A 22189-nucleotide genomic window follows, 5' to 3' on the forward strand; every position below is an offset into this window, starting at 1 on the left:
AAGGGTTGTTGTAAAAGTACTGAGAAACCGATTCTTAGAGTGAGCTCCAACCGGCTAAACTCTAAAAGGCTTCATTTACCCTCAGCAATGTCAGCACATAGCTAAATATTTTTAAGTGATTTATTGGTCTATCTTTTTTTCATAAACCGCTTTGAGGTAGTCTACCATCAAGTGGCATATAAATTTTATGAAACCAATAAATCAATCTGACTGGCGGTGTTTGATTCAGGTTTTGAACTTCCCTTGGGCAAGATGCTACAAGCTGATTTTCCCACACTGAGTTGACCTCCACATGGCCATTATCACCGGTTACCCCTCCTCTTGTTCCTCATCACTTCTACTACTGATTGCTCGCTCGTTCGATGCAGCCAGAGGATCATGAACTACAACTCCCATGATCCCTCACCATTGGCCATGCTCACTAGGGAGGATGGGAGTTGCAGTCCAACAACATCTAGGACTCAGACATTTAGAAAGGCTGAGCTAGAGAGTCAACAGCCAGCCAGACAATGATGTGATTCCCTGCTTCTGCTTCTTGCCACTACTGTCGTCTGGGCCAGAACAAATGGCGGGTGAACAAGCAAGCAGGCTTCAAAGGTCCAGGAAGCTCTTGCCTGTGGCCCCCAGCAGATACTCAACCATGCTACCCTTTGACAGCAGCTCTGCTGATCGTCTACAGGGCAATGTGGTCTAGTCCTGCCCAGGATGGAATTCCTAACTGGCTTGGTTGAATTGAGGACAGATAAAATTGTGGGAATGTTCAGGGAGGCAAGAGAGGGTATATTGTTTATTAATATCCTTCCTAACTTGGCACTAGGAAGTTCTTTTACTTAGCAGAGTTTCACATTCCCCTTTTAAACACACAGCGGGTAGCTGGTTGCAGGCTTGTGTAAGCCTCTCACTATTAGGTTCCTGGTAAGTTCCCTTATATCCCTCTTAAAAGAATAAACATGCCACCATCTTCTGTAAAGTATATAAAAGTAGTTTACTCACATTCTCTTCACAGTTGGATCCCTGAAGGCAGACTTAGTTACAAAGTATATACATGTGGAGCTATCCTATATGGGGATAATCCCAGTGCACTCTATTGGCTGAAACCCAATAGAGAGCAGCTCTAGATAAAAGCTGCTTCAACGACAGAGGAAGTCAAAAAGAGAGAGGGTGCTGTGTACCTTGTCCCTTTTGTTACCTGGACAGGTAAGGACACATGCAAAGGAAGTATGTCCCAGCCAGGAGACTGGCTGGACCAAAAATTTTCCTGCATGTCCACTCTAGAAAAACAAGGAATGTTGTACTTGACTGCTACTTACGTATCACATCCCACAAAAACAGGGAAATGGCAGCCAAAGCATCAATGGGGAAGTGAGTGACTGTGAACAGCATTCCAAATTCCCCCCCCAAAAAAAAAGTAGGATCAGGTGTTTTTCAGACAATGGCCCCCCATTTCCCCAAACCACTACTTCTAGAGGGGGCGGAAATAAAATATGGAGAATGTATCTTAGTATATGGCAAAGTGACACTCATAGGAGGTTATATATGTGAATAAATGTTTTTCAGCCCCTGTTATTCATCTCTAGCAGCTTCACCCTCCTCCCCTTGGTGGCTCCAGTGCTGAGGTGAAAGGCAGGATTAGCCACCTTTCCACTCTCTCCTGGATGGTAGACGCTTGACTTTGTCTCGGATGGGATTCACTGAAAACAAACCTGTCCATTTTAGCTTCTCTCCATTTCTCATTTTTCCAACATTAGATTTCTGCACTAGTTTGTGATATACATTTTTAACAAGTCCTCACAAACCATCGGCATTTTAGCACACATTTCTCCCAATATTCACGATTCGTTCCTAATATTTCCTAATATAATGTGTTTTTGTTCATTCTTTCCCCAAATACATGCATCTTTATGCATACTGCCTTCTAATTTGTACATTTGTATACTTTTTCTTTTCTAGGATTGCATTTCAAAATTAAGTTAAGTACAAATTTTGAAGGATAGCTGTGATTTCGGTTCACATGTTAGTTTGGGACATGTGAATTAGATTGCACCGAAGTGTGGACTGAACCTGCGCCACCCTGTTCTTTGTTTGTTCTCTCTCTCTTTCTGTGTATGAGAGACAGAGTGAGTCATGATGAGGTATGATCCCTTCTGAAGAAAAAGTCTCATCATCAGGAATGTGTTTATTTCATCCACAAGTAGTAAGAATGGATTAAAACAAAGTAATTTGCTTAAGCAAATGCACATCATGTCAAGTATTCCACCTGAAGCTCCAGCTCTGCCACCATCTTGTCTCTGCCTTCTTGGTTTTCCAGAAAAGGCTACCAAGGCTCCTTAGGACCACATTTCTTCAGGGGTGATTCTGTCACATGCACAGAACAGATTTGGTATCTGGGATACCATCTTTTTCTAGCTGCCCCAGCTGTATTGGGTTGCTTTGTTTTGAAGAAGTGCATTTCCTGCTGCTTTAACCACCACCACCCCAGCCCTCTGGATATAACCAATCTACAAACATATGCTGCATTGAAGCTAGTTTGTTAGCCATGGCTTTCTCCCAAGAATCCTGGGAACTGTAGTTTGGTGAGGGTGCTGAGAAGTCTATCAAAGATCCACCTTCCCCCTTCCTCATGCACATACAGAGAACAACAGGTCTCAGGGCTCCCTGGAGAGAGAAGGAATGGCTTGTACACCAGGTTGACAATGAAATCCTATTCACACTTCCAGAAGTAAGTCCAACTGTCTTAAATAGGGCTTACTCCTGTGAGCAAGCATGGATAGGATTGCAACTTTGGTGTGTCCCTATGTCTGCATTGCCTACTTGCTCACAGAAGAGTAAAGGAGATCATATCTAAACCGTTCCGAATAGTTTTCTTCTGAATAGATGAGAGGCAGTGGAGAGTCTTGGCTCAGGCCTTTGTTCCATTCCCTTTCCTCCCCAGAGGAAACCGGCCAGACACGGCAAGAGAAAAACTGGCAGTGTAATATGGATGTGTTAGGGTCACCTGTAAGGAGAGGCAGTTCCCCAGGAGAGATAGTCAGTGGGCCTTGGAGCTGGTCGAGGTACAATCGGCTGCTCCACTGCGGTCACATCCCCAGAGTAGGACTTGAGGAGGGATGCGTTCTTGTTGGCCAGCATGGCTCTCTCATTCCTGCGAAACTTTGCTCGTCTGTTTTGAAACCACACCTAAGACAGGAGGACAAACACAGCAGTGTCAGCACCGCAGTCAGTGTCAGGCGGCAGGGGGACCTGACCCCCACGGCAGGTTGCCAGGAACGGAGAAGACAAGGAAAAGTCCTTACCATATGCTTTTTATTCAATATCTACAGAGAGAGAGAGGCTTGAGAATGCAGCCGCTTGGATTAACGACGTTGTCCCGAGTAAATCTCCACCCCCCTTTTCTCCCGCTTCCTCATTCGTCAACAGCACCCCCACGCCTACAGTTGCCTCTTAGGATCATCTGTCTCCAAGCTCTTTGATCTCCTACTTTTATTTTATATATATATAATTATTATTATTATTTTCTTTTTAAAACATAAAATATACGAACATTGCAATAACAATTCATACAGGTTTTGATCCGCCGAGCTTGTAACTTCCCTCCATTCCTTCAACTGGTTTTTTATTTCCACACAGATTATATGCACACTTTGACTGTAAGTTCCTGACCTTCTTTACACTTGAAGATACTATTTTAACATTTTGTTGCAAGATTTATTTCCATCCTGCTAGTGTCTCCACATTTTTACAATGATCATTCAAATACCAAATAAATCTACTCCAGTCTCTTTGGAATTTCTGGTAACTTTGGTTCCGGATCCTACCAGTCCGCTTGGCCAACATCGCATAGAACATCATCTTCGTCTGCCACTCCTGCTCTCCTACTTTTAAGGCACGCCAGGTTCAGGGAGATGGAGGGGCTGGAAGGTTTTCTAGTGATAAAGTGTCAGCCAGCTGCTCCAGCTCTGCCTCCTCCTACTCTCCCATTATTTCCCAACTTTCCCCCTCATCTTCCCCTGAGCTGTGACCACCCTCAAACCCCTGTTGTAATTCTGAACTGTCTTCCTCTTCTCTGGAAGGCTCAGGCCAGGGAGGCCATCTCCATCATTCCTCCTCTGTCCAGTCCCTGGCAGTCAGGTTCTATGACATGGGCGGGGTTTCTTGAACAGCCAGTTATTTTAATTATTTCACCCTTCAGCAAGAGATAACAGACCAAGGCAACAATTAAAAGGGAAATAATGGCAGAACAACAACTAATTACAGTGGTACCTCGGGTTAAGTACTTAATTCGTTCCGGAGGTCCGTTCTTAACCTGAAAGTGTTCTTAACCTGAAGCACCACTTTAGCTAATGGGGCCTCCTGCTGCTGTCGCGCTGCCGGAGCATGATTTCTGTTCTCATCCTGAAGCAAAGTTCTTAACCCGAGGTACTATTTCTGGGTTAGCGGAGTCTGTAACCTGAAGCGTATGTAACATGAAGCGTATGTAACCCAAGGTACCACTGTATAACAAAAACCACATCACTCCTAAAAAGTTTTGTGAGCCCACTTTTTTTAAAAAAATCATTTTGTCACCCCCTTCAGTGATGACACCCGGGGCGGTCCGCAGCCCCCCACCCCCTTCCTCCACCACTGCCTAGAGAAGCATATCCTGCAACTGTCACTCAGTCTGAATTCAGTTAGCATCTAGCCACAAACGCCCAGATTGCTCTCCGCTACACACAAATCAAAACGGATCTGTTATCGCTTTGAAAGTCAGCAAGGCAAAGGTAGCTTTGGTTCAAGTGGCCTCTTTGTTTTCACTGGCCACAAGAAAATGCTTTATGTCGTATCTGACTAGAGGTGATGATCATTAAACGATGAGCAAAGGGATCCTGTACATTCATTGGGCCAAATTAGATGTGCATGTGCTGGCCCATGCGGCTATAAATCAGAGATGTGGCTGTGTGTCTTCTATTGCACTGAGCACACAGGGGACGGGAATGAAGCCCAGCTCCTCCCATCCTCTTCAGCAGGTCTAGTCTGAAAAGGGCTAGAACTGAATACAACCCAACATGGACAAATATACTAGAGGGCATGTCTTGTTTATTATGCAGCTATGCTTCTTGTCAGGGAACTGAGAGTTCGCAACACCTCGCTGTTGAATAATTATTTATTTATTTATTTATTTATACCCCACCCATCTGGCCGGGCCTCCCCAGCCACTCTGGGCAGCTTCCAACAAAATATTAAAATTCAGTGTTTGTCCATCAAACATTAAAAGCTTCCCTAAACAGGGCTGCCTTCAGATGTCTTCTAAAAGTCTGGTAGTTGTTGTTCTCTTTGACATCTGGTGGGAGGGCGTTCCACAGGGTGGGTGTCACTACCGAGAAGGCCCTCTGCCTGGTTTCCTGTAACTTGCCTTCTCGCAGTGAGGGAACTGCCAGAAGGCCCTCGGTGCTGGACCTCAGTGTCCGGGTAGAATAATGGGGGTGGAGACGCTCCTTCAGATATACTTGAAGTGTGTGCTAAGAGCTTAGCTACACATTGCATACAGCTGGACTCACATATTGCTGCTTATACAAAGGTCTCCCTCGTACAACTACCCCAACAAGGGGACTCATCCAGACTGCCTTTCGTGCTGCACGGGTCTGGATTTTAAAGCTCCGTGCCCAAGCAGCTTCTTTGTTTGTTTTTGTCTGGGAAAACTTGCATTTTGCTGCTGAATTGGAGCAAATGGCAATCAAGTTCCCTGCAGATTGCTTTGCTCCGATTCAGTAATAAAATGTGGATTTTCCCGAGGAAAGCGCCAGGACAAAAGAAAAACCTTCTCAAGCAGAGAGCTCGTCCATACTGTTCCGCAGGTCTGTTGGGTTTTCTGCTTCTCTCATGTTGTCTAGACACAGGTCCAAGCCTTTGCCCCGGAAACCCTGCTTTGTGCCCTCTAAATCAGAACCAGCAGCAATCTGCAGAAAAGCCAATTGTTTTGTTTTTTTCTGATTCAGCGCTTCAACTGCAAGTTTTCCCTGGGGGAAAGTGTTGGGACAAGCGGAAGTGTGGATGAGCACACAGCTTTAAAGTGTGGACCTGGAAAAGGTTAAGGTTCCCCTGACCGTTAGGTCCAGTCGTGACCGACTCTGAGGTTGCGGTGCTCATCTCGCTTTATTGGCCGAGGGAGCCGGTGTACAGCTTTCAGGTCTTGTCGCCAGCATGACTAAGCCGCTTCTGGCGAGCCAGAGCAGCACACGGAAACGCCGTTTTGCTTCCCGCCGGAGTGGTACCTATTTATCTACTTGCACTTTGACATGCTTTCGAACTGCTAGGTTGGCAGGAGCAGGGACCGAGCAACGGGAGCTCACCCCGTCACGGAGATTCGAACCGCCAACCTTCTGATCGGCAAGTCCTAGGCTCTGTGGTTTAACCCACAGCGCCACCCATGTCCCTGGACCTGGAAAGCACGGTGCAAAAAAGAAGTCTGCATGAGCCCAGGCAGAGAAGGCTAGAGTATCTTGAAGTCTCGCTCTTCACTCACTCTTCACGAAGGAGAAATACTCTTGGTTAATCAAAGGAATAATAGCCCGTTGCCCAAGGATTAAAGGAACTATGCAATGATATGGTTGCTTGTGCACACACACACATCCTTATTGGGGAAGATACGCAGTTTGAGAGTTAACCACTCCTTCTCTACCAAGTTATGGAAAGCTTGACTCCTTCCCTCAAGCAAGTGCCTATTTCTGCTCTCTTGAGTTGCTTGTGCTTTTCCTGGAAAGAGAAGGAGACAGGAAAAGCATCAGGGGTGAGCCATTTCAAGCCTCTCCAGTCTCCCCTGACTGTCAGGTTAGCGGTAGGAAGGAGACTCTTGGATAAACAGTCAACTCCGTCTGCTTTATACATGAGCAGCTGCAATGTGTAGCCAACTTTTGGCATACGCTCCATCCACAAGGAAGCACGGCTAATACCTGCTCGCAAACAACTTGGACTTCCCTGCTCTCCCATTGTCATGTGAGACTTTGAACATCAGAACAGGGTTGAAGTGTGAAGTAGTCAAAAATACCCATCTATGACAGGTGAGGGGTTCTGTCTTTCTCTCCACCCTCCCTGCCCAGGGTAGTTAGGAAAAAGCATCTCTTACCCCAGTGCATCAGTTGCTATTTTGACTGCTGTGTGGATTGTTCCTCTTGGAATCTGTCCCAATTTCCTAGCAGTTCCAGAACGTTTTCCTGCTCCTCAAAGACAACCGGTATACCATTTCTCCAGCACATTCAACAGCCTCTGCTACCTACTGCTACTCCGATGAAATCTCCTAGATGAGAAGCCAGCTGCGATCTGTTCAAGTCCATGTTAACACTGCATTGACTTGGGAAGCAATTGCAATCAGGAATTATAAAGCCTTGAACGGTGCAGGGGCACAATATCTCAAGGACCCCTCACTTCAGATGAACCTACCCAGACTCTGAGATCATCCTCAGAGACTCTTCTTCGTGTGTCTCCTCCACAAGAGGCTCGGAAGGTGGGAATACAACAGCAGGGCTTTTTCTGTGGTGGCTCCCCGCTTGTGGAATAGGCCTAATATACATACTAAAGGACCCCTGACCATTAGGTCCAGTCGTGGCCGACTCTGGGGTTGCAGTGCTCATCTCACTTTACTGGCCGAGGGAGCCGGCGTACAGCTTCCGGGTAATGTGGCCCGCATGACTAAGCCGCTTCTGGCGAACCAGAGCAGCGCACGGAAATGCCGTTTACCTTCCCGCCGGAGCGGTACCTATTTATCTACTTGCACTTTGACGTGCTTTCAAACTGCTAGGTTGGCAGGAGCAGGGACCTAGCAACGGGAGCTCACCCCGTCGCGGAGATTCGAACCGCCAACCTTCTGATCGGCAAGTCCTAGGCTCTGTGGTTTAACCCACAGCGCCACCCACGTCTCTAATATACATACTATACCGTTTAAAATGTGTTTATAGGAGGGGGTGGGGGTTATTGGATTGTTTTTAATTTTTTATGTATTTTTAGGTTTTGAACTGCCCTGAGATCTACGGATAAAGGGTGGTGTATTATTATCATGGAATAGGACATCCCTATTTTCATCGGAGAAATGTTGGAGGGCGTGCAGTTATAAAACGATGGCTGCTGGGTCAGGATTTGTTCTGCAGTGGCAATCTACAGGAAATAACTCCTGTAACCCACAGAGATGCTTGCCTGCCCACACCTGCAGGCAGCCTTTGTCCTCCTTCTTTAAAATATAGTTGACAGTCTAGGGAGGCCCCTGGCTCTCACCTTTGCAAGCATATGTTTCTATGATTAAAAATAGATAGGGCACCTCTATGAGGACTTCAGCAAAGTCCATGGCCCTACAAGATTTGTTTTGGCAGCCTTACTTGGCTTAGACCTTTGCCTATGCCGTAAATTCAACTCAAAAAAAAAGGGGGGTATAAATTATCTATGCATTTTTCCTATTTCCACAGAGTTTCTTCTGATTGTTAAAGCAGAGAAAACCCGCAGCTGCTTCTAGACTTTAATAGCTATCCCCCCCAACTCTGGAATTTCATATGTTAGATTTAAGTCTGCTGCAGAAAAAACACACCTCTCTGAAAAAACATCAGGATTGTCAGTTCCTGAGAACAAAGACTTGGAGCGCAATTCAGCCCAAACTAAAGACCTTTTCATTTCCAGTGGGACTGATCTAAGCATTGTTTGATTTTGCCTCACTAAAATCACAGGAGACTTTGGTTGGATTGCATCCTCTGCAAGCCTTGCCCATTTAGGCATGAAACCTCCCTCCTAAATGGGTCGCCTGAATTGTTATACAAATTCTTTTTTATTATTATTAAAACAATTCTTTATTACAAAACAATTTACATATAACATAGACAACAACAACAACACATAAACAAACATAGACACTAACTAACAACGTATCATTAAGTTCCAATTCACCTAATTGTACTTTTTAAACCTTATTAATCTATATGCACTTCATTATTATTATTATTTCTATTACTTATCACAAGAAATTTTACTTTTATGGTTTCCTTATACTTCAAGATTCAATCTAAATCTGTCAGGAGATTTGCATTATCATAATACTTTCTAAGGTATCATCCAGTCTTTGTTGACTTTCTCGTTTGAGTTTCCTCTTATTCTCCCAATCATTTTTGCGGGTTCTAAATATTCTAACATCTTCGCTTGCCAGTCAGTTTTTGTAGGGATTAAGTTTCCTTTCCAATTTTTGGTTATCAAATCCTAGCCGCCGTGGTTGCGTACATAAAAAGGGTTCTATGGGTTTTTTGTATTTCAGTGGACATAAATACCTAACAGAAAGGCTTTGGGTCTTTTTTTAAATGAGAATTTAAAGATCTTTTTGAGTTCATTATATATTATATCCCAAAATTCTCTTATCTTAATATAGTCCCACCACATGTGAATAAAGGTACCTACCCCTTTTTTTACAATTCCAGCAGACATCTCAAATTTTATTGTACATCTTAGCCATTTTGGCTGGAGTCGGGTACCATCAATACAATATTTTCATTACGTTTTCTCTCACATGCTGTGAGCCTTATGTCTTCCCTCCACAGCCTTTCCCATTCATTCATTCATTCATATATATATTATGTCCAATGTCTTGGGCCCAACAGACCATAACCGATTTTACCTCTTCCTCCATGACTTCCCAGTCAAGGAGGAGATTATACATCTTAGATAGATATTTTCCCTCAGGCTGTATTAGATTTTCCTCTAGTTTTGATATTTCTCCAGCAAACCCTTTTTTCTTGTCTGTACTTTATCTTTCATTCAGTTGGAAGTATTGGAGCCAGGTATACAAAATTGTTATACAAATTCATTGGTTAGGATTGGTCTGGTCTGGTATTGACAAAATGCTATTATTTTTAAAAAGAAATTTATCCCTTCACTTCCAGGTGGCCCATCCTGCTTTGCCACTTGAGGCAAGATGGGACTTTGCCACACCATGCCCTCCCTTCTCTCCCCCCCCCCCCGCCTCTCCACTTCCATCACCATCGAATTTGCCCAGGGGCCGGGAAGGTGAATGGCAATACTACGCTTCCCTCTCACTAAAACTCACCAAAAGTGGGGCATCCCAGCAGCAGCAGAAGCGTGGGGTGGGGTGGGGTGGGGGGAAGTACCACTTATTGCGCTTCTGCCACTGAGGCAACTTGCTTCACCTTGACCCATGGGTGGGCCGGCTGTGCTCACTTCATTTTTATTTTTTTAAGTATATCTTTATTGATTTAATTTAAATACATTTATGGGCATAGCTGTCAAGTGTCCCTTATTTGGCAGGACAGTCCCTTATCCCAGCGCCATGTCCCCCTGCTGTCCCTTATTGATGATGTCCCTTAAATAAGCTACTGAAGGTAATGGGGCCCTTTCTATGTCCAGCTGTCCATTGTCAACAAAAAATTGTTCCTGTTTTTTGTGTTGAATATATGCTATATGGTAATTTATGGACCTAATAGGTATCTAAAGCCATTTGCACGCAACAAAATATGTATTTTATCAAAGTAATTGTTGATCCCTTATTTTGGCTGCTGATCCCTTATTTTCGAGGCTGCTGGTCCCTTATTTTCAAATCTGTAAGTTGACAGCTATGTTTATGGGAAAACAGACAAACGAACAAATAAACAAACATGCAATCAAACAAATAATGAAGAAGTCAAACAAACAACCACAATATAAGAAACAACAAAATTGGTATAACTAACATCATTTATACTCCCGATACTGAAATCAATTATAAAACTTATAAAGAAAGAAATTAAAAATTACTTCCAATTAATCTCACTGTACTTTATCTATCCTTATACCGCACAGTTGCATATTACTTATATAGTCTCTTTTTATCTCCCTACTAACTTATATTTATACAATACAAGGATCAGTCCAGTTCTGCCAAGATGTTTCCTTTTATACCATAGTTTTTAAAGTATTTTTAAAGATTCTCCACTCCTTATAGACTTTTTGTTTTGGTTGGCCTCTTAGCCTTCCTGTCGCCTTCGCTAGCTGCAGATATTCTACCATTAGGTTTTGCCAGTCTGCCGTATTGGGTATTGTTGTATTTTTCCAATTTCTTGCTACTAGTATTCTGGCTGCCGTTATCCCATGCATGAACAATGTTCTTTTCAGTTTCCCTATTTCTTTTGACAGGATGCTTAATAAAAATATTTCTGGCCTTTTTTAATGTAAATTTAAATAATTTTTTAAGTTCTTCATATATCTTATTCCAAAATACACAAATATCTGTACACTTCCACCACATATGCAAATAAGACCCAATTTCTCTGTTACATCTCCAGCATATCACTTCAATAACCTGTTTGAGAAGAACATTGGCACGATTATTGTAATAACCTGCAGTTTTGTAAGAGTATGTATTTAAAGTAGATGAATAAATGAGGAAATTAAGTTAATTTGGATATGCACAAAAAAATTTAAAAAACAAATTTAAGGAACTACAGAAAGAGGGGGAAGGAAGTAAAGTTTTGAATTGTTAAAATGATTGTGAAATTATTGAAATGTATAAAATTGAAAATAATGAAAAGAAGAAGGAGGGGGGGGAGGAGGGGAGATTTTTTTAAAAGACAAAGAGTTCCAAAGCTAAGTGTCCTTTTGAAAGAGTGGCTTTTCATCTGTGACAGAGGGAGGGAGGGAGGGAGGGAGGGAGGGAGAAAGAAAGAAAGAAAGAAAGAAAGAAAGAAAGAAAGAAAGAAAGAAAGACTGGGGAGAATAAGATCCATCAGATATGTTACTTTCCAGCTTCACAGTCCAGTTTTAAAGCAAACCCAGAAAATTACCATCAATAGCAACCTTGAGTAGAGAAACTAAAATTATTTTTATCCTTTCTTTTCTAAATTGCCATATCTGTAGCTCAGGGCTTGTCCACACTTCCACTTCCCCTGGGGAAAGCCGCTTTTTGCCGCTGAATCAGAGTAAATGTCCATCGGGTTTCCAGTGAACTGGCATTTTCTCCAATTCAGCGGTAACTAGCAGGTTTCCTGGGGGGGAAACAGAAAACCTCTCGGCAGTGGCGGAGGAACTTTCTTCAGCACCTGGGGTGGGGCAAACCACCTGGTGATGCACGTGTGACGTCCGTACGGACTGCGCATGTGCGGCATCCCATACGGTTGCCATGTAAGCAGCAGCCCATACAGACGCTGCTCGAACCGCGCCCATACTGACTGTGCGTGCCCTTGGCTGCTCTACAGCTGGGGAGAGCCAGGGGCCACCTTGTCACCCCCCAGAGTGGCACCCGGGGCAGACCGCCCCCTCCGCCCCCCACTTCATACACCCATGCCTCTCGGACCTGTGCTTTCTAGGCATGGGACAAGTGTGGATGAGCCCTCATTTGCCAGTAGAAGAGCCCTACTAGAACGGATCAAAAGCACACTCGGTCCAGCATCTTGTTCTTCCAGCGACCAATCAGATGCCTCTAGGAAGCCCAAAAACAGGAGCTGGGTACCACAGCCTCTCTTCCCTCTTTTGATTCTCAGGAACTGGTATTGGGAGACACAGTGCTTCCAAGAGTGGAGGCGTTGCAGCTCGTAGCAATGGACAGCCTTATCCTCTCCTTAACACATATATGAGATTGCTCAAATACGGTACTAAATTAAATGCAAAACATTTGCAGTTATTAACAGCATCCCCCTGAGAGTTCATTATCTATGTCACCACAACTGTTCCTATAGCCTATCACCCTGATAAGCTGTCTCTTGGGTCATGTGTGTTGCGATCAAGGCAAGATTAATTACCTGGACCCTGGCTTCAGTGAGGTTGACCCGGCGCGCAAGGTCTTCTCGTACAAAGGCATCCGGATAGTGTGTCCGCTCAAAAACTCTCTCCAGGGCCTGCAGCTGACTGCTGTTGAAGGTAGTTCGGTTCCTTCTCTGCTTTCTCTTCTTCTTCTCTTCAGAATTTAGCTGGTCACCTGGCAAAGCAGAAAGCAGAGAAGATGGTTATTCTGGAGGGGATTTTACAGGTCAAGAGGTCTGTCTTCATTGGGAGCAGATGGTTCATCATCCCTCTTAATGACTTCTGTTTAAATACATTCACCTGTGGCTTGAATAGAGACAACAACTCTTTATTTCTCTACAGCTTTCTTTATTTCTGGTATCTGAAGAAGTGTGCATGCACACGAAAGCTCATACCAATAACTAACTTAGTTGGTCTCTAAGGTGCTACTGGAAGGAATTTTTTAATTATTATTTTATTTTATTTCGTCTACGGCAGACCAACACGGCTACCTACCTGTAACTTTCTCTACATTTGTTAAGTATCCTAGCATTGGGAAGGCAATTGCATATTGAATGGACACTGCAGCAATGGCATTATTAATAATAATTATTATTATTATTTTATTTATACCCCGCCCTCCCCAGCCAAGACCGGGCTCAGGGCGGCTAACAACCAATTATAAAAACAAGTTGATTAAAATACAATTTAAAAGATTAAGATACAACATTAAAACATTAGGGGGCAATCTCTTCATAGGAGGAGAAAGGAAAAAGAAAGAGGGGGAGGGAATCAAATTGATTCTAAGCCAAAAGCCAGGTGGAACAACTCTGTCTTACAGGCCCTGTGGAAAGAGATCAGATCCCACAGGGCCCTGGTCTCAAGAGACAGAGCATTCCACCAGGCCGGAGCCAGAGTTGAAAAGGTCCTGGCTCTGGTTGAGGCTAATCTAATTTCCTTAGGGCCCAGGACCTCTAGGGTGTTGCTATATATGGACCTTAAGGTCCTCTGTGGGGCGTACCAGGAGAGGCGGTCCCGTAGGTACGAGAGTCCTAGGCCTCTCCTATTACAGGCTGGACTTTTTGCATTGCCCTCTAACCTCACTGCTTTCAATGTTCTGCCCCCACAACCCTGTATAGCTATTTCTACCAACTTGGGGCAACACATGTATCTCGTGAAGCAGACTGTTCTCCACCCAGCTGCAGGGGAAGCCTCTCGGGCACCTGGGGTGGCGCGAACCGCCCATGGCACCCATAGGGACAGCCCATCCCTATGGGCACCGCGCGCCCCATCCCATCCGCTGTCCGCCCGCTGCCTCCCCCCCCCAGCTGTAGGGTGGCTGAGGCCCCACAGCGCACCACATCTCTATGGGAGTCACATTTCCCCTTCCTATGGGCATCCCTACTGGCCCAGCAGCGGTATGCCCGGGGGGGTTGTCAAACCCTCCCTCAGGAATGACACCCGAGGCGGCCCGCCCCCTCCACACACCCCTTTCTCCGCCACTGTCTCCACCAAAGCTGACGTCATTAAAAAATGGTTAGACTTCAAGGTACTGCAGAACTTTTTGCTCTCTGCTTTTTGCATGTTCCCTGACTGCAGCCAAGCTGGTGCCAAACGTATTGCTCTGCTTTCCTTTCGACCACATCAGCCAGGCCAAGAGTCTTGTCATCTGGGCAGCCCAGGATCTCCATACATATTGGCAAAACCTATTGATGTTTTGCAACTTTCTGACTAGTTGCAGGACCTTAGCCAGACCTAGCAGAGTACATGCAGAATCCACGGAAGCAATTGGCGACTTGGCTGCAGACAGGCTAGACGAAGCAGGAACCAGGAACTTGTAGTTAGGTGTTTATTATATACAGTGGACTATTTACAGGAACAGAACATGGATATTTAGCTTACTCTCCTATACACGACTCACAACTCCTACACTGACACAGAACTCTGAACACTGAACTCCAAACACTGAACTAACACATTCCAGTTAGTAGGCCTTTAATTATCACTCCCTTGAGAGAGCTTGACCAATCAGGGAGCTGTCTCCATGCCTCTGTTATCACCAGGCAGACTAACTCCTTCACATGACTTTCTGGCTGTCTGCCAAACCTTAATTGACTCTGTGTGAGTAGCTGCACGTACACAGTTTCCCAACAATACATACTGCCCCAGGGAGGTCACTTCAGTGCTGCTAGCCCAATGGTTTGACTTCACCCTTGGAGGTGCACTCCATTGTCTTTTGGGATAGATAGATGCCAACAACTCAACGTGAGGTGTGAGGCTTATGGAAGGATACTACAACTACTGATTTATTAATCATAAATCAGGACAAATAAACATAGAATCATAGAATCATAGAGTTGGAAGAGACCACAAGGGCCATCGAGTCCAACCCCCTGGAAAGCAGGAAACACCATCAGAGCACTCCTGACATATGGTTGTCAAGCCTCTTCTTAAAGACCTCCAAAGAAGGAGACTCCACCACACTCCTTGGCAGCAAATTCCACTGTCGAACAGTTCTTACTGTCAGGAAGTTCTTCCTAATGTTTAGGTGGAATCTTCTTTCTTGTAGTTTGGATCCATTGCTCCGTGTCCGCTTCTCTGGAGCAGCAGAAAACAACCTTTCTCCCTCCTCTATGTGACATCCTTTCATATATTTGAACATGGCTATCATATCACCCCTTAACCTCCTCTTCTCCAGGCTAAACATGCCCAGCTCCCTTAGCCGTTCCTCATAAGGCATCGTTTCCAGGCCTTTGACCATTTTGGTTGCCCTCCTCTGGACACGGTCCAGTTTGTCAGTGTCCTTCTTGAACTGTGGTGCCCAGAACTGGACACAGTACTCCAGGTGAGGTCTGACCAGAGCAGAATACAGTGGCACTATTACTTCCCTTGATCTAGATGCTATACTCCTATTGATGCAGCCCAGAATTGCATTGGCTTTTTTAGCTGCCGCGTCACACTGTTGGCTCATGTCAAGTTTCTGGTCAACCAAGACTCCTAGATCCTTTTCACATGTACTGCTCTCAAGCCAGGTGTCACCCATCTTGTATTTGTGCCTCTCATTTTTTTTGCCCAAGGGCAATACTTTACATTTCTCCCTGTTAAAATTCATCTTGTTTGTTTTTGCCCAGTTCTCTAATCTGTCAAGGTCGTTTTGAAGTGTGATCCTGTCCTCTTTGGTGTTAGCCACCCCTCCCAGTTTGGTGTCATGTCGTCTCAGAGAGAACAGCGAAAGCAAAAGCTATACACACAACAGAAGTTCCCAGCATACTGTGCTGGAATGTAAACAGACATGTGACATGTAACAATCCCATGTCTGTTCCTTAAGGTGGAACGGAATTCTCAACACCTTCCTCCCCACTCTATTCCTTTTCCCTCTGTCCATTCTCTCTCCCATGGCTAATTTCTCACCCATGACTGCATTGTAGATTTGCCCTTAGAAGTCATGAGGAATGCACTGAAAGCCAGATTTTATACTTTGAGCAACATCATTGCTACTTTCTCGGATACTCATGCTTTGTGTACTGTAGTCTGACATAAGGAACCAGGAACATTTATGACAGGGGAGAATGCCTAGAGAGGGCAAGAATTAAGACACAAAAAAGTAGTGGTAAAAATATATATGTGATGCTTATTTAAACAAGTGCCTTTGCTTCCCCACCTCCCATAGTTAATTTCTTATTCTGTTGAGATGCAGGTGGCGCTGTGGTCTAAACCACAGAGCCTAGGGCTTGCTGATCAGAAGGTCAGAGGTTCGAATCCCCGCAATGGGGTGAGCTCCCATTGCTCGGTCCCAGCTCCTGCCAACCTAGCAGTTCTAAAGCACGTCAAAGTGCAAGTAGATAAATAGGTACCGCTCCAGCGGGAAGGTAAATGGCATTTCTGTGCGCTGCTCTGGTTTTGCCAGAAGCGGCTTAGTCAGGTTGGCCACATGACCCGGAAGCTGTCTGTGGACAAACACGGGTGTGGTGATCACACAGGGTCCCCGGACGTTTCACCATATATTGATCCCTGTGCCACCACTTTATTTCTCACTGCCACCACCCAGGCCCTATCTGGTACAATACTAAGTCCAGTCAGGGTTAAATTGGAACATAAACTTCTGTTTATTTATTGCAGTTTAACAAGCATGTGGTTTCATAAACAGTATTGGTCAATTACAATCATGGGGTGCCTATCCAGACCTATAACTTCCACTACCTGCTCTCACTCACTAAACCACCTCTCAGATATTTACTTGTCTTCCTAGCTCCTAACTATTCCCGACTCAGCTTATTTCACTACACTAACTCACCCTACCCACAGACTCTATCCCAATTCACTCCCACTCCAACCAACCACCCAACTCCCAACGAACTCTTCCCTTCACCCCTCCCAGAGCTGGTTTTATAGTCCCTCTGACTCCACCCCTCTGGGTTCTGATTGGGTAACTTGTTTAAATATTTCACCTCCAGCCCTCTCATATGTTAACGTCACAGCCGGCTCCCTCGGCATGTAAAGCGAGATGAGTGCCGCAATCCCAGAGTCATTTGCAACTGGACCTAATGGTCAGGGGTCCTTTGCTTTACCTTTGAAAGAAAAAAAAGGCTCTCTGATACAGACACCAGCTGATCTCAGTGGGAAAGTAAAATCCCATTGCTCATTCATTCTTCTGTTTGCCAGTCAACTGAGAGCAGATATCAAAGCACGTCGTTGTGGGTTATCAGTCTCAAATAGCATTTCCTGGCTCACAGCTATACTGTTCATCTTGCTCTAACACCTGGGAATTCTGATGCATGCAACATGTGAAATAGTCTTATATAAAGGTAACTGGTTCTTTCTTGTTCAATACTGTGTACTCAGACTGGCAGTGACTTTCCTTCCCAGTCTTATCATGCAAGATTCTTTACCTGGAAAATATGGGTTCAACCCAAGGCTTTTGACTTGGAAAGTTTCCTAACCAATGCAAATACAGTGGTACCTCTGGTTAAGAACTTAATTCGTTCCAGAGGTTCGTTCTTAACCTGAAACTGTTCTTAACCTGAGGTACCACTTTAGCTAGTGGGGCCTGCCGCCGCCGCGCGATTTCTGTTCTCATCCTGAAGCAAAGTTCTTAACCCGAGGTACTATTTCTTGGTTAGCGAAGTCTGTAACCTGAAGCGTCTGTAACCTGAGGTACGACTGTACTAGCTTCAGAGGAAGAATTTTCTTCAGGACCAAAGCAGAGGAGGAAGGGGTTAAATTTATTCCCCATGCCTGTTCTCATCCTGCTATCAGCCACCCAGCCCAGATCCTGCCACTGATGAAATTTGCAGTTTTAAAAAACAAAGCAAAAAAGAACACCTGCATGTTAAATGCAAAGATGCAGATTTGGTGTCATGTCTAGTTTGGTCTTGAATCATACTCTGTAAGTCTCAGGTTGTCCTGTGCTGAATTGAGTTTTCAAATTCTTTCTAAGAGGAAGACAGCAGAGGGATGAAAATAAATTCAAAAAACACAGAGAATGCCTGCCTTGGAAGAGTTGCCCAAATTCTCCAGCTGTTAATAAGCTTTGTTTAAAAAAATAAAATCAAATCAACTGCAGCTTCTGGGGAAAGTATCATGTTAAAAAGGCACAGATCCCTGAACTGATCAAAGCCTTATGCGACTGAAAGAAATTACTAAGAAGCAAAATATAGTCAATTGGCCCCACATTTGCTAGCAGAGAGGTGTCTCATCTATTAGGCAAATGGGACATTTGTCCTTGGCATCTGTTTCATACCCGCAAGTCAAATCCAAGTTTCAAACTGCAGAGACATGTTCTGCAAGCTGCTAAATAAAATACGAAAATTATACAGTTCATGCAAGTGTTTGGTCTTTTAATCTAATAAAACTACCACAGTTGATTTTTCCAGACCTTTTTTTTACTTTCATCGTCAACACTGCTGGAGTGAATGGAAGTGTTTGAAAATCGTTTGAGTGGCTTTCCTTTCCTTTCCTGTTAGAATTTTTCACATGGATACTCTCTCTGGGAGGGGAATAGCTCTAAGGGAGAAAGTTTGACTAAGAAGGCAAGATACTAGGCACATTATTTAAGCCAGCTGTTTATTTCCCTGTACATCAGACACTGCCTATGCCGCTCAGCTCCACTGAAGAGTAAACCTGCTCAGCTAGAATAACTGGAAGAAATATATGAACTATTTGAAGAGCAACTGTAATCAACCAATTGCACTAGTAGGACTACAAGAAGTTTTGTAAGGAGAAATATATGAAATATTGCAAGGTAGAGAAAGAATAGAGATATTAGTTATGAGACTTAAAGGTAATAGTGAACGTAAGAAATGTATATTAAGTGAATAGATTGGAAAATTTTCAGATGTGATTGATGGAAGTCAAAAAATTGTATAAGAGGTAACAGTATGTTTAACTATTGTTGAAAATGATATGTTAAAAAAACTAATATAAATTTATATTTAAAAAAAAGAATAATTTCATTGAAATGGTGGCTTTCACATTCTAAGGGACTTAAATCCGACCACCACACAACCTTATCACTTCCCAAGACAGGCCAACAAACCTTTGATCGATCTTCCCATTCACACACCCCCATCCCCACCCCTGCCGCCCGTTGTGTCCCAGGAACACATTTATTTGCGGTTTTCTTAAACTTTGATTGGATTTTATTTTATTTTGAAAATTATCATTTAAAGATTTGACTTTATCAGGTAGGGCAGAGTGTGACTTGTGAGATGGGAGGAAAAATACAGAAAATGTTTGAGAATATTGGAATACTTCCAGCTAGGTCATGGGTAGTCAAACTAAGGCCCGGGGGCTGGATCCGACCCAATCGCCTTCTAAATCCAGCCTGCGGACGGTCTGGGAATCAACGTGTTTTTACATGAGCAGAATGTGTGCTTTTAATTAGGGTAAAATGCATCCTTGGGTTACTTGTGGGGCATAGGAATTCATTCATTTCCCCCCAAAAAATATAGTCTGGCCCCCCACAAGGTCTGAGGGACAGTGAACCGGCACTCTGCTGAAAGAGTTTGCTGACCCCTGTGCTAGGTGTAACAGAACCTTTTGACCTTGCTAAGACATGCCTGCCACCATACCAGCAAAGAGGGTAATAAAGATTATCCCAGGAAAAATTATACAGGTATCCTGAAGATGGGGAGTGATGTAGCAGTTCAAGGACTGATTTATTGATGAGTCTAACTTCCAAATCAACTTCATTTCTGAACTACACATCTCTGGCCATTGGCCATGCCTGCTGGGGCTTATGGGAGTTGTAGTTCAACAACATCGAGCAGGCCAAAGCTCCCCACAAACCTGTACTCTGCTGGAACTCCTGGTTTCCTCTTGTGATGCGATTTGCGGACCCCTCTGTTGATTTGTATATTTTGTCGGAAGCACTGACATTCACTTTTCTTGCTGCCAATTTAGGATATTTTTTCACGGATAAGGAACAGTGATCATATGCATATACAGTCACACCTCTTGTTACGTTCGGTTCAGGTTACGTCTTTTCAGGTTGAGTCCCGCGGCAACCCGGAAGCAACGGAATGGGTTACTTCCGGGTTTTGCCACTCGCGCATGCGCAGACGCTCAGAATGACGTCACACACATGCGCAGAAGCGGCGAATTGCGACCCGCACAGATGCAAGTTGCGTTCTGCTCATGATGTGAACAGGGCTCCAGAACGGATCCCGTTCGCAACCAGAGGTACCACTGTAATTTGCTCTGAAAAAAAATCTCAAGTGCACTTTTTCACAAGATTAACTTTTTTAAAACTTCTATCAGAAAAAGGGAGGCGGAGATGGGTGCATCTTTCAAAATGGCATGAATGTTGGGGGAGCAGTGGATGGTTTGCTTTTTGTGATACAGATGTTGCTCTTTCCCAACTTACGGAATACAATGGTACCTCAGGTTACAAACGCTTCGGGTTACAAACACTTTGGGTTACAAACTCCGCTAACCTGGAAGTAGTACCTTGGTTTGAGAACTTTGCCCCAGGATGAGAACGGAAATTGCGTGCCAGCGGCACAGCAGCAGCAAGAGGCCTCATTAGCAAAAGCGTGCCTCGGGTTAAGAACAGTTTCAGGTTAAGAACAGACCTCCAGAACAAATTAAGTTCATAACCCGAGGTACCACTGTATGCAGAAATGGCTAAACTTACCAGAAAAATAAGAAATCAAGATAACAAACTTTTTATAAAACAATGGAAATGATTCATGGAATATTTACAGATAAGAACATTGGCAGGATTATTGGAATAACCTGCGGTTTTATAAGAGTATATATTTAAAGTAGATGGATAAATGAGCAAATTAAGTGAACTTGGATATGCAGAAAACATTAAAAATAAATTTAAGGAACCGCAGAAAGAGGGGGAAGGAAGTCGAGCTTTGAAATGTTAAAATGATTGTAAAATTATTGAAATGTATAAAACTGAAAATCATAAATAAAATATAAAAAGGACATTGCTCTTTCCCTGTAAAATCCCCCCCCCCCAGCAGTTGTTACAAAATGAATGTGCTTCCTTTGTCCCGGGAAATGAAAAAAAAAGACTCTGTAACTACTAGAAACAGCTGGCTATAAACCTAGTTGTTCTTTGTGTGTTCCTTGATCATTATAATGCAGTTTCCCTGTTTTGCAAAATCTTGCATGCTTTATTCAGGTTGCAACAAAGTCATTTGTATCATTTAGGCTGATATCGATCTATTCAGTATCTCTGCTTTTTCTAAACTCAACATCAACATTTTTGATAGCCATATTGATTCGTCCTCCAGATTTTTTCGCCTCCGAGTAATGGGTTATGTCTTTAGCACTTGGATTTTTTGTTCTCCAGGCATCATATAAATTAAAATTCTCAATTAAGTGGAAAAAGGCGAGTGGTAATCTACCTGAACTCAACATTTTGTCTCTTTGCGTTGTGTCCATTTCTATCGATGTCACCCCATTAAAATCTCCCATAATTACTATATTTTCGTCCACATTATCCCATAATCTCTCTTCCAATTTTCTAAAAAAATCATCTTTTTACTATTCGGAGCATATATTCCCACCACTATGATTTTCCCTTCTTTTGTTTGTATTTCTACTCCAAGTACTCTACCTTCATCATCTTGGAATAACATTTGAGATTTCAACATTGTATTTACATAGATGACCACTCCCTCTTTCTTTCCGGTCCAGATGCTAAATATTCCTGTCCTAGTCTCATATTTTTTAACACCCTTACATGTGTTTTGGATATACGTTTTTTCTTGTATACACATGACATCCCATTTTTTCTTCTTTAATATACATTCTAACTTAGGCTGATTTGGGCAAATGAGGTTTGGTTCACAGACAGTGACAGACAGACAGATGGAGAGACTAGCGAGTGCATGGAACATGCCACCATGGGCGTCTAAGGGCTGTTCACAAAGCCCCATGGTGGCATCCCATATGTTCACTACAGCTGCCTACTTCTGCCGGCCCTGTACATCACTCTGCGCCAGATGATCCACATGGCTGA

General features: G+C 43.8%; 1 protein-coding gene across 4 annotated transcripts in view; it reads right to left on the reverse strand.

Annotated features, from left to right (window-relative positions):
* Positions 1–22189, reverse strand: part of PRRX1 (paired related homeobox 1) — an 80971-nt gene that overhangs the window by 10131 nt on the left and 48651 nt on the right. For all 4 annotated transcript variants that reach the window (XM_081012343.1, XM_081012342.1, XM_081012345.1 and 1 more), the window contains exons 2-3: positions 12732–12907; positions 2996–3177 (exon numbers count right to left, since the gene is read on the reverse strand). In XM_081012343.1, the coding sequence (XP_080868469.1) occupies positions 2996–3177; positions 12732–12907 (358 nt within the window). The remainder of the gene's footprint in view (positions 1–2995; positions 3178–12731; positions 12908–22189) is intronic.

This window comes from Podarcis pityusensis, assembly GCF_964106645.2.
Source record: "Podarcis pityusensis genome assembly, chromosome: 6".
NCBI lineage: Eukaryota > Metazoa > Chordata > Lepidosauria > Squamata > Lacertidae > Podarcis > Podarcis pityusensis.